At 41.9% G+C, this 15,255-nt stretch overlaps 3 protein-coding genes across 6 annotated transcripts in view; 2 read left to right on the top strand and 1 right to left on the bottom strand.

The window, feature by feature from the left end:
* Positions 1 to 2,134, top strand: part of pod1 (coronin) — a 46,849-nt gene extending 44,715 nt beyond the window's left edge. For both annotated transcript variants that reach the window (XM_084602168.1, XM_084602169.1), the window contains exon 25: positions 1,084 to 2,134. In XM_084602168.1, the coding sequence (XP_084458294.1) occupies positions 1,084 to 1,101 (18 nt within the window). In that variant the 3' untranslated portion in view covers positions 1,102 to 2,134. The remainder of the gene's footprint in view (positions 1 to 1,083) is intronic.
* A 1,119-nt stretch (positions 2,135 to 3,253) lies between these two features.
* Ufm1 (Ubiquitin-fold modifier 1) lies at positions 3,254 to 4,373 on the bottom strand. The gene is made up of 5 exons (XM_084602172.1): positions 4,248 to 4,373; positions 4,085 to 4,141; positions 3,788 to 3,845; positions 3,550 to 3,622; positions 3,254 to 3,439 (listed from the first exon to the last, which is right to left on the bottom strand). Coding segments are annotated over exons 1-5 (261 nt in total). The 5' UTR covers positions 4,250 to 4,373; the 3' UTR covers positions 3,254 to 3,368.
* Positions 4,374 to 4,533: 160 nt separating this feature from the next.
* LOC146191644 (multidrug resistance-associated protein 1-like) overlaps positions 4,534 to 15,255 on the top strand; it is a 72,897-nt gene continuing 62,175 nt past the window's right edge. Inside the window, exons 1-4 of one of the 3 annotated variants that reach the window (XM_084602166.1) lie at positions 4,534 to 4,857; positions 7,403 to 7,454; positions 12,366 to 12,542; positions 13,728 to 13,850. In XM_084602166.1, coding sequence (XP_084458292.1) covers positions 7,425 to 7,454; positions 12,366 to 12,542; positions 13,728 to 13,850 — 330 coding nt within the window. In that variant the 5' untranslated portion in view covers positions 4,534 to 4,857; positions 7,403 to 7,424. Of the gene's footprint in view, positions 4,858 to 5,312; positions 5,331 to 5,970; positions 6,102 to 7,402; positions 7,455 to 12,365; positions 12,543 to 13,727; positions 13,851 to 15,255 lie in introns of those variants that run through there. The other 2 variants (XM_084602165.1, XM_084602167.1) reach the window with 2 other exon arrangements.

The raw sequence follows: 15,255 nt of genomic DNA, 5'->3' as shown, positions 1-15,255 counted from the left end.
CCCACGGAAGTACTGTTTGCAAACTTCCAAGAAAGGTGTTCCACGTATATGTTCCTTTTACATCTTTATATTTTGGCCCTCCCCCCCCCCCCCCCTCCCCCCAAATATAATTCCCTCGAAGCAGGACTTTAGTATGTTGAATAAATGAATAACTATTGCTTCCTCCAGCTCTTCTCACTGCCCGTGAAAACACAGTAAACCTTGCTGGTTGCAGTTTTTGTCATTGCTGGCTCCAGCAAGTGTTTAACAGCGTGGCGACAGAAGGCTCGGAAGGGCGCGAGCTGTTCTCTCTCTGGATGTTTCTGGTTGTTTCTCTTTCTCTAGAGTAAGGCTGCTGTAGTAAAGGATTTTGGCATAGGCTGAACTGCAAATGCAATGCGGGTGAGAGAGAGAGAGAGGTTGTGACATGTGTATTGTGGCATGCAAGCTGCCATGACCATGTTTTAAATGCTGGGAAGCTTTGGCTTGCTGTGACATCTGCAAAAGGTGTCTAGCAAATTTGGCCCCTTAATTGGCAGAATAGAAAGATGTTGCTTTCCTGATAAAAATTTAGTCTTTTTTCCTACAAGAAAATCACCATAAGTTATATATGGCAGTGACACATTTGTTAGGGTGACTTTTGGAGCAGGCTTTTGCTTAATTTCCTATGTCCTCTTTTAAATGGGAAATTTGTAGAGTCGTGACAGCGTTCACATGCTGTTGTCAGTAAAAGTGACAAATTTTTTTCTTCTAAAAGTTGACAGCTATTTACATAGATAATTGTGCTCACATGGCTCTTGACATATTTCAGAATGTAAGAGATGTTCTTCAAACATGAGAAGAAAGTGTGGCAACAGTTCTTGGCAAGTATGTGGCCGTCACACATGCCAGTTAAAGGTTTGGGCGGCTGTACATCCAGCCTATTGAAATTCATATCCAGCACCAGCTCATCAGCTGTTGCCAAGCTAGAAATGAATCGGGGCCTGTCTGTCTCTGCAAATAGAAGTGAAACCAGGCAGAGGCATTTTTGTGGTTGTCGTTGCAGTCGGCTGCATTGTCTTTGGCTGCGTTGTCCGTCATGGCCACTGGTATCTTACTTTGCAGGACGAAGATGAAGATTAGAGCAAACATCTCATGAAGCCAGGAAGCTGATAAAGGTCCACTGTCAACCTTGGGGGTCCACGAAGTCTTGTCACTAGCTCTTGGAAAGCACTTTTTACGCCAAGAAAAAGGCTCAAGAGAGAAAATCGTTGTTATATGCTTGTTTCCGCGATCACATACATTTTACCCCCTCTTTTTTTAAGTTATTGCAATGCACTTAGCATAGCTTCAGTCAACTGCTGTTGTAAATTATGCACCTGCTTTTGCTTCCAGTGACCAAACACACTTAATGGGAGATATAAAATAATGCGCAAACTTCTTATGCTGCTTTATTTTTTTAACATTGTGTGTTTATTGCGAGTACAAAGGCAAAGCCAGCAAGGTAATGCAATTGTTAAAAAATTGTGGTTTTGTTTGTTGGGGGTATTGTCGTTTCCCCACGGTGCCAAAATCACCATTTTGCATGGAAAAATGCCGCATTAACTTTTGCTCATACCTTTTACCTGAAATGAGTTGTATGGATGTTTCTTCTGGTGCTCTGGCAAAAAGATTTTTTTTAATCTATAGTTTTATGTTAAATATAAAAATAAATCATTGAGTGAAGGGAACACTGGAGCGTAATGTAAGGATTTAACATGCAGTTATACAAAAGCTGACATTTTAATACTCATGGAATGAATGATCTGGGTTCGATTACCACTTCCAGGTGTCATGTACCATGTTTTATTACTTTTTTTTTTAAATGTTTTTAATCTCTTCGAAAGTATATGAGACATATACCGGCCTCTGTACCATTATTATGTAACTGTGATTATAATAAACACAACACGCTTGCACAGTATGCACACAAGCTGTCAGAGGCCAGCCACATACTTACACCTACAAAATTGTAAGACTGCTTAACTAGTCACACACTAACAGAGGTTTCTGATGACCTCTCTGCAAGTTAACTGGGCCAGTGTATATTCCCTTTACTATTGTCCCGTTTGTTGTAGGCCCAAAGCGCATGATTTCGGTCTGACAACATGGCCAATAAAAGTATTTTGAAAGCATTGCTGCCTGGATTGAATGGAGGGTTCTTTCAGCCCGATGTCTGCCTAACTAGCTGCTGTGTTGGCCAGTCTGGCTTACTTGAGCAGTGCAACTGCTGTGACCAGTACTCACTATTCTTATGACCTGTGTGGCCATTTGTTTAGGGCATTGATTTCGCTGTCCACAAAATTAACAAATGCCATTTCATACAGCTGTCGTGCTTGGAATAGGGCAGTGCCTTGAGTGGCTTCACTCTCGGGAAGTACCCTGCAGCCAAGAGGCCCAGTTGTGCATTTATATTTAAGTGTCCTATGTCAAGGTGTGCTGCCAGCCTGCACTGTTTTTTTCATGCAGTTACTGCTGCATGCATTGTCAGGGAGAGCTCTGTACATTATTTGACGAGTGTTAGCCACTCACTGAATGGTATAGAAAGGAAAGCACTCTGCATTTCATACTACTAAAGGCAGCTTTTTTTAGTAGTGTTCATGTTGGGGACAGGCACAATAATAAACAGATGCAACTACCTAATGGATGGAAAGGCAGCTTAAGCAATGAGTAATGCATGTTTATGCAATTCTGTGTATTGCATCTAGTCACATCCACAACGATGTTCGACAAATCTTTCCTTTCTGCCGTATTTATCGCTTTAACACACCAACATTAGGGCGTAAATAAGAAAAATGGAATCTGATGTGGTGTGTATAGTATTTGCAAAGCACCTAGATTTCAAGTATATCTACAAAAAGGGACCAACAGCCATCAAAACGGAAGTATTCAGTAGATATTCTTTAATCTCAGTAAAATTAGTTTCAGAATAGTAACGAATAATTTTGCAGAACCACCGTATGCTACACGTTGACAACCACATGGTTTAACTGTTGGAGCCAAATGCTGGTCATCTTACAGGGAAGTTCTTGGCCAGTGATCCTTTTCTGGTTCACACTCCAGATTGTGTTTCGTGACAAATTTCATTGCAACTGAACCAGACAAAATCCAAAATAGTTGATGCATTGTTGAATAAGCCAAGTACAATGCCCTAAGAGTGCAGATGGTCTTGACTAAGCATATAGCTGATGCTGCACAGCAATTCTACAGGTGCCTTTCAGTCGATTCACCTTTACAATTCCAAATGCAAATTGGCAAAAGCATAAATCTGGTTTATTAGCAATTGCACTTAGCTCGCAGAGTTCAGCCACTGGGCAGCATGGGCGATGGGGCGCATTTTATAAAATACAAAGGTCTTTCTGAGCATACGGTCATCTGGAATGTCCAACTCTATCCCTGGGAATCAGCCGAAGTTCTGACCCATGCTTCAGAAAGATGTCACCTGTGCAGAAGAGGTAACATGGTTTAAGCGGAGGGCAAAGGTGACACTCTTCGGGACAAAAAACTAACCGCTGAATAACTCGTTGAAACCAACCACACAAGATCCCTTACCTGCAGACTGGCTGGGGTTGATGCCAATGCCATCGTCGGTTATAATAGCACTGGTTGCGGGTGGTACCTTGAACTGGAAGTGTGAAAAATGGCACAGAAAAAATTCTGTAAATCAATGAACTGGTGCATTCATGTGCCGTGGCACTTTTCCGGAAGCCTCACACGCCCACATCGCACAGGGCAAATTTGTTTCACACTTTCGCTTCCTTGGCGCACTATCAAAATGAGATCAACTCACTTCCTCGGCGGCGAACTTGAGGACCGCAGTGAACGGCGTAGCTTCTGGAACGCTCAATCTGAAAGATATGTAATTCGAAAGCTTGAAACTAAAAAGTAGGGACCATAATAAAAGTTTCCATTCAACGTAACCGGCGACATATGTCAAGGTATTCAGCCGATATAAACTAAATTTCGTGGAACTTTGTCAACGAGGCAAAGTTAACCCGTCGAACTCGCTTCAAATCAGCCCTTCAATGCATCCGAGGAGTGAAATTAGCGGAATAACAGCTTCACAAATCTGGCAGTCGCCACTCACACTTTGAAAGGCAGCTTGGGATCCGACGTTAACGTAATCTTGAACGTAACCTTGGACCTTTAGGAAGAAAAAATAGCAGCCTTAGGTAAACGGATGATTTTAATCGTTACCTATTATCTAGGCAAGCAAGATTACAAAGGTGTGCAGATGCAGCAAAGCTTACATTTTGGCAAAAAGCCCTTTGGCACCGTGCTGGCACCAACAGCAGCCGCAACAAGAGCGAACCGTGTAAAAAAAGAAAAAAAAAAGGACAGATATGGTTGCCAAATATTTTGAGGATTCGGCCGACTCGGCTAAATAAAACCAACCAAGTAATATTAATGAACTTATGATCGAGGTTCTTAATGTCGAATTTGTTTTATTAATATTTACGTTCCTGACTCGCAAAATTGATGACCAAATAATCATTATAGAACTTGACCTAAAAGAAAGAGAGAGAGAATGAAACACAATGGGCGCTTCGTCGCTGCGGTAGTATGGCGCACGTTGAACGTGCATGTTCAGTGTGTGTTGAGGGTCGTGGCAAAAAAGTTATGTAATATATGCGACATGCTGAATAATGCCATAATGCTCAGTGGCTCCGACATCTACACGTGTGAATGAGATTGTGCTGACATATTTTGCTTGAGCCCACTTGTATACGGTGAAGTGCACCGGCAATCTCGTGGTTTCGTTTTCATACCAATACACCTGCGCAGGCACGCAGGTTTCTCCGGCTCGGTGATACGTCGTCCCTCCTTTCATCCCGGTGTTGTTTGAAAGCTACTAGTGTGGTAAGTCGCGCTTCGCTTCATTTGTTTGCCTGTTTTTGTTTGTGTGGTCTTTCTGGGAGTCATCTTCATTGCACGCTCTCCAAATCACCGCATAATGAATACAGATGTCCTCTAGTCTTGCAGTAGCGTCCGCTAATTATGGGAGAAAATCGTTAATAAGCACATTTTACCTGCGATGAAATGCGTCTGAAAGCCGGCTTCTTTGCTAGGATACGTCTTTCTCTAGCGCGATGCGGCGTTTAGTCCCCCTTTTGTTTTTGTTTTTTTTTGGCGTCATTTGTTTTTCATGAGGTCTTTTACCAATATGACGGCGCAATTCTCCTGTCATCGCTCGCGACACTAGCAGAATGTGCACTTCACGCACTCGTTTAAATCACCGTATGTATCACCGTATGTACGCCAACTTTGGGCGCGTCAACGTTTGTTTCGCACGGAATGCGTGCGCGTGCATGCCTTGTTTTTTTCACGTGCGTGTAAGTACAGCACAGCCCTCGCTTCAAGCTGCGCGGGGTGTTCGTGTGTATGTGCGCACTATCACGGAAATGGCCTTGGGACGGAGTTCAGTGCTCACACAGAGTTCGTTTCTACGAACGCGGCGCGAATGAGAGTTACCTGCATGTTCAGACTGCACTAAGCGGCAGGAAAACTCGCAAATTTAACCATTGTACCCATTGTACTTACTTGGCATGCACGTGCTCAAGCCGATTGCAGATGATGATTGAAGAGCGTAAACATACTATGATTCGTAAAAAGTTTGGCGTCGTGAGCAAACGAATATAAGTTCATTTGAGATCTGTATTTTGTTGCATTCGAGACTAGCTGCATAGTGCTAGCTGAAACTCATTCGAGATCAGCATATGAGGTCAATGTTTTTTTTTTTTCTTTTTTTTTTTTAACCTGAAATACAGAGTTGAAAAATGTTAGTTTCTAAATTTTTACAGAAGTCTTCCGAAGTGCGCACTGCTGTTTCTTTTTTTTTTTTCCTGATTTATCTGTAATCAAGCGTATTTAATCTGCTCTGAGTAATGTGACGAGATTTGTAAGGAATATTTTTATTTTGATGAGCATTTAAGCTTTCCTGATTATGTTCAGTACAGGACTAGCCCTCTGTGGTTCATTCTGTACGTCTGTGTTAGTCTGTTATATGCGCTATGATGATTTCAGATAAAGCAAACTATCTCCCCTCTTCAAGTTCTCTTAAAGCATCTATTCTAGACAAACAGACCAAAATCTTATTTTGTATGGTATGTCCAGTTTAATATCCCAAGACATCACGCACAAATGATATAATAGTGATGATAAGGTTGATTTTGACCACCCACGGTACCCACGGTTCTTTATATGCCTCCACATTGCACAGTGCATGACCATTTTTGCATTTTTGCCTCCCATGCTTAAATTTTTTAGGATACTGGGGCATGTGCTGCTTGTAGAAAATGAGAACACCTGCACAATGCATGACCATTTTTTGCATTTTTGCCTCCCATGCTGAAATTTTGCGGGATACTGAGGCATGTGCTGCTTGTAGAAAATGAGAACACCTGATTCTGCAGCTTTTGTAAAGTTTTAGGATTAATGATTTTTTTTTTTTTTTTTCGTAGCATACACGAAAATAAACAAAACATTTCACCAAGACCATGTGGCTGCTCACTTGTATTGGCACTGGTGCAGCTGTTTGGGAGCAGGGGCGCAACATTTTCAGCATGCATTATGAATTTGTGCAATTTTTAAATTTCACAACGGTGTTCTTTGTGGCATGCAAGTACCTTTACGGAAGTATAATTTTTTCAGAAATGTCATCGACTACTGGCTTGCTGTTGTGTGTTATTATAGTGGGAGTGTAGTCATTTAGTGCCAGCTGATGTAGCTGCTAAGGATATTTTAATTGATTTTCTATAGCTCAAGACTGGAGCCTGCAATGATTGATTTTATGTTAGAAACATTCATTCAGATTAAAAATACTGCTGTTTATGTCTCGAAAACTCCAATTCAGTATAAAAGCACTGATGTAGTTTGCATGCATGAAGATCTCTTCTCCTCCTTCTCTTTAGAGAATATGCAATCCGCATTGCTGAGACAATAACTGTGCATTTTATAAGCTGTCATTTGTAAAGCTCCATATTTAAAAGCAGAAAATAGATGCCTTTCAGGTTCGGGTTGATTTGTAGTATCTATAACGTCTCAAAGCGACTTGGGCTATGAAAGGGATGCCTTGAAGTATTAAAATGGTGTTCAGTCAATAAAATAGAATGTGAAACAACATTGGGGACGTTTTGCTTTTCTTTATACTTGACATTTTATTTTCCTGGTTTTGTTTGTGGGGTTTAGCGTCCCAAAGCTACTTAGGCTGTTTTGAATGTTTTTCACTTAAGCCCTATTGCTGTGTTGGTATGAATGTGAGACTAAACTGTGCAATATTGAATTGTCCATTGCATGGAATAATTTTCTAAGTACAAATTACCTTGCATTTTTGTTAAATTACTGTTCATATAGTGCATATTAAGTGGAAAATTTACAGCCCTTTCATTTTTGTGTGGATTTTCAGCTGTTTCTGCATATTGTCAGTCATGGATGGATTTTGCAACACTTCATTTTGGGTAAGCCCCGACGCAAGTTGACATATTTTTTTGTTTCTTCACTGAAAGAGCAGTTATGAACTGATTTGGTACCAACTTGCAGCAGACTGGATTGTGCAAGGATCATTTCATATACTAAGAAAGGAAGAAAAAAAGGCCTTTTATTTTATTTATGTTTTGTTGGCATATTCATACTTCCTTGTGCCAGTGTAGCAAGATAATGATGTACTTTGATGTTGTTATCTAATCAAGGTAGAGGGCCTTATTTGACCATGATTTGACAACTTTTGGCAGGTGTATTCAGTCCTCTAATTCTGCAGAGGAAAGATTGCAAGCATGACACATCAATTACTTCAGAAATTGGTTTCATTATTGTTTCATTCCTTTGCGTGACAGTTTATTCTGCTAGGTGACAGTAGTGCATTGCTGGGAAAGGGTGCCTTTTGAATTCGTGTATTTTACTGCACTCAGGTAGAAGTAATTTTCTAGGCACATGATGCTTCTAGCATTTTTCTTTTTCAAACGGAAACATTTCCACAACTAACAGTCGTTGGCATCTCGTTACTGTCATACTGTGTGAAAGAAAAAAAAAAAAACCTGCATTCTTCGGTACAAAGCGTTCAATTCTATCGGTATAGCCACTTATTCCTGAGAAAAGAAGTTGACAGCTCAGGAGGTTGGTGAAGGAATTGGGTTATTGTACTAGAATTAGTGCAGAAAAAGGCTGTGCACTCTACATTTCAACTTTATCTGGCAAATTTTTCAATTTCTTTGCATCTATCTGTTTTGTTTATTATTATTTATTATATTTATTTAACCTCGGGGCTTGTATTACAAGCATTATAGAGGGGAGGGGCAGATATGCAAAAGATACAGAGCATTTTGATTAAAGAATTGGAGGCAATAGCAGGAGCAGCAGTAAGAACAACAAAAACTGCACTTATTTAAAACATACGGTTACATTGTAAAACGCCAGGCAGACTGACTGGAACAGGTCATTCATCTTAAGGTCACTTGCTTCCGTACCATGTATCTAAAAAATGAATACCGGGCATACATAACAGAATGAGCGGCAAATGTGAGCACTAGAAAGAAAAAATCAAGGTATGCTAGTAAGTGAAATGGGGAAGCAGTGGCTGTCAGTGATGGTGACCAGGTCAGCAGGTGGGTGGTTCCAGTCGTGAGATATTCTTGGCAGGAATGAATTTGCATATGTCATCGTGTCTTGGTGAGGTATGGCAACTTTGTAGCAATGGCCCACACGTGTAGAAATGTAGGAGGTATGTGTGATTAGGCTCTATTTTAGTCCGTCTTTATGATGATAAATCTTATGAAAGAGGCAAATACGGGAAATCTTGCAACAGGCAGCGAGAAGCGGTAAGTTTAGACAGTTTCATGGTAGTGACTCTTTCAGTGCGGGGATAATTTTTGATGATAAAGCGAGCTGAGTGATTTTGTACAGCCTCTAGGGCATTATTTAATGATACAAGCTTGGGGTCCCATAGGGAGGAAGCATACTCAAGATTGGGTCGTACATATGTAGGGTACAATTTTTTATTCAGTGAAGATGGTGCCAGTGAAGAAACTCATTTTAGGCACCAAAGCATGCTGTTAACTTTGGATGTTACGTAGTTAATAGAGTTTTCTAGGAAAGGTTATACGTAATATGTACACCGAGGTACTTAAACGGAGTCAAGTGTAAAATGATTAATAGAGTAGTTGGGACAGGATGACTGGTTGCAGGAAATTCGCATCGTTTTGCATTTCGCAGCACACAGCTCCATTTGCCAGATAGAGCACCAAGAAGCTATGTTATTTAAGTCAGTCTGAAGTTAATTCACATCAGAAGCTTCAGTTATTTTACGGTTGATTATGCAATAATCGGCAAAGAGACAGATGGAGTATAGGTACACAATTGGGTAAGTCATTGATATAGATGAAAAAAAGTAGTGGAGCCAGGACGAATCCCCAAGGCATTCCTGCTCGGACAGGTACCACATGATGGGAGTCAGTCTCGTTGGCAGTGACGTACTGGATCGTCTTCATTATTTATTTGTTATATTTATTACTTGTTTATTTATTTATGAGCTCGATCTGCGTTTCGTTGCTTTTCTGACATCCACAACTTGACTTTACTTGCCTACTGTACTTTTCATCAGTGTTTTTAATAATTGTTTTCTATCTCTTTTTATTTTATTTTGCAGTCTCTCTTTATTGTTTTCTTTTCTTTTTTTTTTTCTTCTTTTTTTTCTCTTTACTGCTGCTGTCGTCCTTTCTTCAGTACCCTCTCGCTAGACAAGGACAAACAAGGACTCGTTCCGAGGAAGTTGGCGTAAATTAGTAATTTGCATGCTCAGCTGGGGATAGGAAGGATGGGGGTTTGAGTCTCAGCATGGATACAACTTACTTAGTTCTCTCTTATTTTCAATTACTTAATTACGCCTAACTATTAATGTTAACGGCTCGTGAGGACACACCGCGATGACAACTTATGTACACACCACTTATGGGGCAAGAAATGCTTTCGCATTAAAGCACACGAGAAGTGTGAAGTGCTGTTTTTCATGGAGAACTACTGCCCTCTGTAAAAGTGGCAACCAATGCAGTTGATGACCGTAACTCGTCTTTGGAGGGGAAAGTAGTGTAACATCGGTCTGGACGACAGCGACTTGTCATTGGTGATATTGGTACAAACTCCCACGATGTGTACAGCTGGGCATTGGTGGTTAAAGGGTTAAACTCTTTTCAAGGGCTGTGATGCAGTGTTAAAAAAAACTCCTTGTGCACGTGTTCAGATTAATATTGTTTCTAGTGATCACTGGTAAAGTACTGATGTACAGTAAGAGAAGGTCTTATCTTTGCAAAGCTCTCTGAACAGCAGATTTTTATGCTCTTATACTTGAACTTCTTGCGCCGAGTACCTTCAAAGGCCCTTGATTTCTAGTGTTGTGTTGTTGCCTCTGGCTATACTGCTGTTATTGCAAACTGGAAGCTGGCATTGAAATTTCAAGGAGTGCATAGCTTCACACAATGCTGTCAAGAGAAATCATCAGGTGTACATGATTGAGAGTGTTTTCTTTTCGCGCATTCTTATTGTGAAGCACTTGTTTACATTGGTGCTTGAAGTAAGAGCAACTCTAGAGTTTTTTGCCACCTCCTTTCAGTTCCTGATAAGAAGGACAGTCCTGTGTCCTTCTTGCTCTATAATGAATCTTGAGAAACCATATTCTAGCCCGCCTTCAAGTTTTTTTAAAAGGAAAGTGCATGTAGTATGTGAACAAGGATTCACAAGGGGAGCCACAGGCGGGAAACCATTAATGCTGTTGTGTCATATATAAATTCCTTTTTTCTTTTTCTGACAGGACGCCTGGTCACAGGTAACAAGGTATTGGTTTGGTTTATAGGCTTTAACGTCCCAAAGCATCATTGGCTATGACGGACATCATAGTAGAAGGTTCCAGAATTTTCAATCACCTGGAATCCTTTAATGTGCCCTGTACACGGCTGCCGCAAATTTTGTTTCTTCAAAACACAGTCATTGCTTCCATGATATAAGCTGCATCTTTGCGATCAGCAATCAAGCACCCTAACCACTGAGCCACTGCGTTGAGGCAGGAAGATAATGGATTTAATGCTGTCATTATAGCAAAATCTTGTTGATTTGACCCCTATTCGTTTGGAAATTTTGATCATTCGAACTAGGAGTATGGTCTTACTGACATCTGTGTAAGTTTATGACTTCAGATGGTCATTAATTCTGGCATGCGCAAAGCCGCACCGGTTAATTCGGACGAGAGGTCATGTTTGGGTACGACCCGCAAAGCCAGAAGTTGTCCACATAGACCTCTCCAAGCCTGAAGAGCATGCAACGGTGATGCATGCCCACACATCTCAGACGTGCGGGCACTCTGGCAGAAGTGGCAATGATCGGAAGTCCCCCATTGTTGAAATATAGCTATATATAGCCCAGCACCGTAGTTCCAGCTTCTCTTCTCTTAAATACACGCCATTGCCATTGGGCGTGCGCATTGGCCAGTCATGCCATATAAGACTGCTCTGCGGCATGTCAGCGGTCTCTTGATTTTATTTTTGGATGATGTCGCGTCATTATTGTGCGCGTTTCTCCCTCACATCTATGACTACTGAGCCGAGGAACTCGAACCCAGCCACTGGGGTCGCATTTCAGTGGGGGCAGTACGCAAGGGGCCCGTATACTGTGCGGTGTCAGTACATGGTGAAGAACGCCAGGTGGTCGAAGTTATCTGGAGCGCTCCACTGCTGTATCCCTGTAGCCTGAGCTCCTTTGGGATGTTAAAACCTGTAAGCCTAAGCCAAGCATCTACGTGCTTCCTCCCGCATTTTGAGGATGCTTCACCAAATCCCCTAAACTCCATGGGGCCACAAAGCCTGCATTGCATTGCGCAAGGGCCACTGTGGCACTTATGATTCTTGAGTAATTCTTTGACTGTACAAAGGAAATTAAAGCACTTAAAGCAATTAAAGCAATTAAAGAGACGGATACAACTCAAGAAAAAAATGTTTGACCCCCAAAGGACGCCGCTGCAGCCATTGGCGTCTACTAACTCTCATGATATTGTGGATAATCCCCTTGCACCTGCTAGTGTGACAGCCAAGGGTGTGGTACATGAAGGGGGTTCTACTGCGACCGAATTGGATTAACTAAAGTGTGGTGAAAATTGGTCAGTGCTATTGGCTGAAGGGACTTCTTGAGGGGCATCTGTGCTGCATCTTTTTTTTCGTGAGTTGTATCTGACTTTAGTTTTAATCTCGGGTGTGTAGATGACCGTGTTCTGTGCATTTGTTAGATAAAACTACTGTGACAAATGGTTTTCGGCGATGTTGAAGTGTAGTTCTATGCAGTTCGCCAAAGCCACCTTGTGTCTCCCCCTTGTGTCTCCCCCTTGTGTCTAGAACTCAACCTCTTCGTGGAACACGGAGTTGCCCAGTGTGAGTCCCTGCTTCCGTCACACGGTGCTTATCTGGTTGCCCTGTTCGGTAGCTTGGTGCTTGGCCCTGTTTGAGGGATGGTCCTTGTGCCAACGCAGCAACCATGCCTCTCCATTCAGTGGCCTCTACATCTCTAAGTTGGTGAGTTGGATCATGTATAGCTGCTCTGCCATGGGTATCATTCTCACAAACACACATTCAGACATAGCTAGTTTCATTGTTCATTAAAGGGGCCCTCAAATCAAATTCAGTAAAGTTACGGCATGGGGAACCCAAACTCAAGTTTGGGCATACAGCGCCAGCGCTGCGGTTCTCCCCTGGTGGCGAGCCATCTAGGCTACTGGGGAGAAGTGCAGGAAACAATGTAGCTGTAGCTGTTTCTTGAGGCTATCTACAATTTTTATATTGAAACATTTTTTTCTGAAGCCAATAATTAAAAAATAGCTAATTAGGTTTTATTACCTAATTAACCTTGGTGAACAAAAACAACACTGCAGATTAGGGCAGGCTACTCTAAACAGCTTTCAGCTGGTTTTACAGGGCTAGGGCTCATCATATTTATTTAAACTTTGGTTTCGCCCTATCTAGCTCCACGAATGCTTGGAAGGTGCTCAGCGGGGGGGTAGCCATTGTCTCTTTTATCTTGCTTCTGCGCCACAGCTGTTGTTATTCACTCCATGAGCAGGCACACCACACGCCTTTCTGTACGCTGAAGGCAACATTTAGCACTGATATCGGGCCATCTATGCCGCGATAGTGTAATTTGCAAATGTGGTCCGAAATGTCTTCTAATCTGTGGAACGCAGCGCGTGACGCATGCTGTGATACCGAGATCTGACCATAACAGATCTCGGCCAGCGCAGGCACGATGGTGCCCTACTTTTTCCGCTCCGGCAAGATAGCTTTCCTTTCAAGAAAGCATGCTCTCGCAAGACTACTTCCCCACGGTCCTCTGCAATGGTGTACGAAAACCATCTTGAGGAGGTGCGCTTTTTTGCGCAGAGGCATGTCGCATTTTTTTGTTCCTTGATAATGCACCGCAGTTCACACTCCATCGATACTGTTGTGCAGGATAACTGTGGTTTGTGGTCGCTGCGAGAGCTTATTTTAACCAATGGACACGCGAAACAGTCCATCTTTAGTGGATTGTTTTACATAGAAGCCTATGGGAAACCAACCAATGGCCTTGCATTGTTCATCTTGAGAATTAATCTTAACAGAGTTCAGCATGACAGGAGTCTACTGTATTTCCTTTTAGTGATCTGTATTAGGTGGAACTGAGAGTTCCGCACCTGTTTTTCATCGGACTATGATGTTGTGTTACAGGTCTTTCTGGCACTGACATTCGCTGTGTGCACAACGAAGCTTGTAGTGTCTTCACTGCTCTACCTCCAGCATGAAACTGACCTGGCAGAAGTGGCTGGAGCATCTATAGTACTTTGCACACTCGTAGGTTATTTTTCCGTTCTGGTATCTGCATGCTGCCTTAATCATATATTAGTATCGTTAAATGTATGTGCAATTGTTAGGGCAAAATGTTTGAAATAAATGGTTGGAGTGGTGTCGTATAATTCAGCAGTGACGAGTTTGAGCCTCAGCAGTAGGCATAAAGTGGACGAAGGAGAAAGAATGTAGCTGGAGAGTGTGTGAAGGCCTTCAGTTGCAAGTTTATTCAACCATAATATCAATGACAGTTAAATCGATTATATGACCCAGTTGGTGATGGTGGACAGTGACAGTAGTGGATCATGCGACCTTGCTATGTGACAATGTTATTATGTGCAAATGACAACTGCTGTTAGCTCTCAGAGACATCTCAAGGCAGTACAGCTATAATAGCTGACTATGAAAATTGTTTCTTTCCACTGCTGTGGGTTTGAAGGTTAAGCAACCAGCAGGCTTTCAGTGTGGTCCTTTGTGAAATTCTCATTGTTAGAAAGTTTGCATACAGTTCATTCTTTTTTCTAATTTTTTGCTTTGTGCCAGATTTTACACACTGCTTTGTGACTTTATTGTATCAGTTCTGAACAATTCTTGCACCTCAGCCATGCACAAATTTAATTGTATATTGATGTCCTCTTTGTTTCATGCAAAGTTTGAGTGATACTTGCATGGTTCAGCTGCACATGATGTGGAACCAGAATTGTCTGCAGCAAGATTTAGGAAGCAGAAGCTACCAGTGCTGAGTTTCTGCCAAAGAGCACTAGTGGTGCCATCTGGCATCACTAGAGGAAAGCGCCTTGATTTATAAAGTGCCAAGGCGAGCGTGACACTTTCTTCTAGCAATGCCAGATGGTGCCACCACTAACCTTCTGTGGCAAGTCAGTGGTAGGAACTTTCGCTCCCTCGATCTCACCACATACGGTTTCATGTGATGTGCAGCTGGACCTCATCAGTGTCATTGTCAAACTTGATGGGAGAGGAAGAGGAGATTGCACTAGCTTTGGTTTTATTGCAAACGAGCCTCTGGTTGAGGCAGCAAATTTTTTTCTAAACTGCTGCGATTAAGTTGTAAGACACTGTGTACTGAAGCATAAAGGAGAATTCTTACTATTGAACTGCTTGTAAGTGCTCTAAAACTTGTTTACAAGAGCTCAGGGGTGCCTAAAAGTTATGATTTTGTTATCCCTAAAATCGCTCTACCTGATTGTTTCTGAGGAGCGTCTTTTTGTAACTCAGACGTTGTGAATGGAATCTTGTGGTTTTGTATCTCATTGCTTTCTTGAAACTCAAAATTTCGGCTCAAGCCAGGCAGTGACAGCTCTTCATCATTTTATGGGTGCTAAATGATTGCAGTTGATAGACCACTCTAAGGTGGTGCCTTTTCGTGGTTTATGGCTGTTCTGGGTGTAGA

The sequence above is a fragment of the Amblyomma maculatum genome, chromosome 4 (assembly GCF_055883805.1).
Source record: "Amblyomma maculatum isolate TAMU_Amacu chromosome 4, ASM5588380v1, whole genome shotgun sequence".
In the NCBI taxonomy this organism is placed as follows: Eukaryota; Metazoa; Arthropoda; class Arachnida; order Ixodida; family Ixodidae; genus Amblyomma; species Amblyomma maculatum.
Note: the sequence above shows the minus strand (reverse complement) of the source record. Positions and strands in the feature narration are given on the sequence as shown.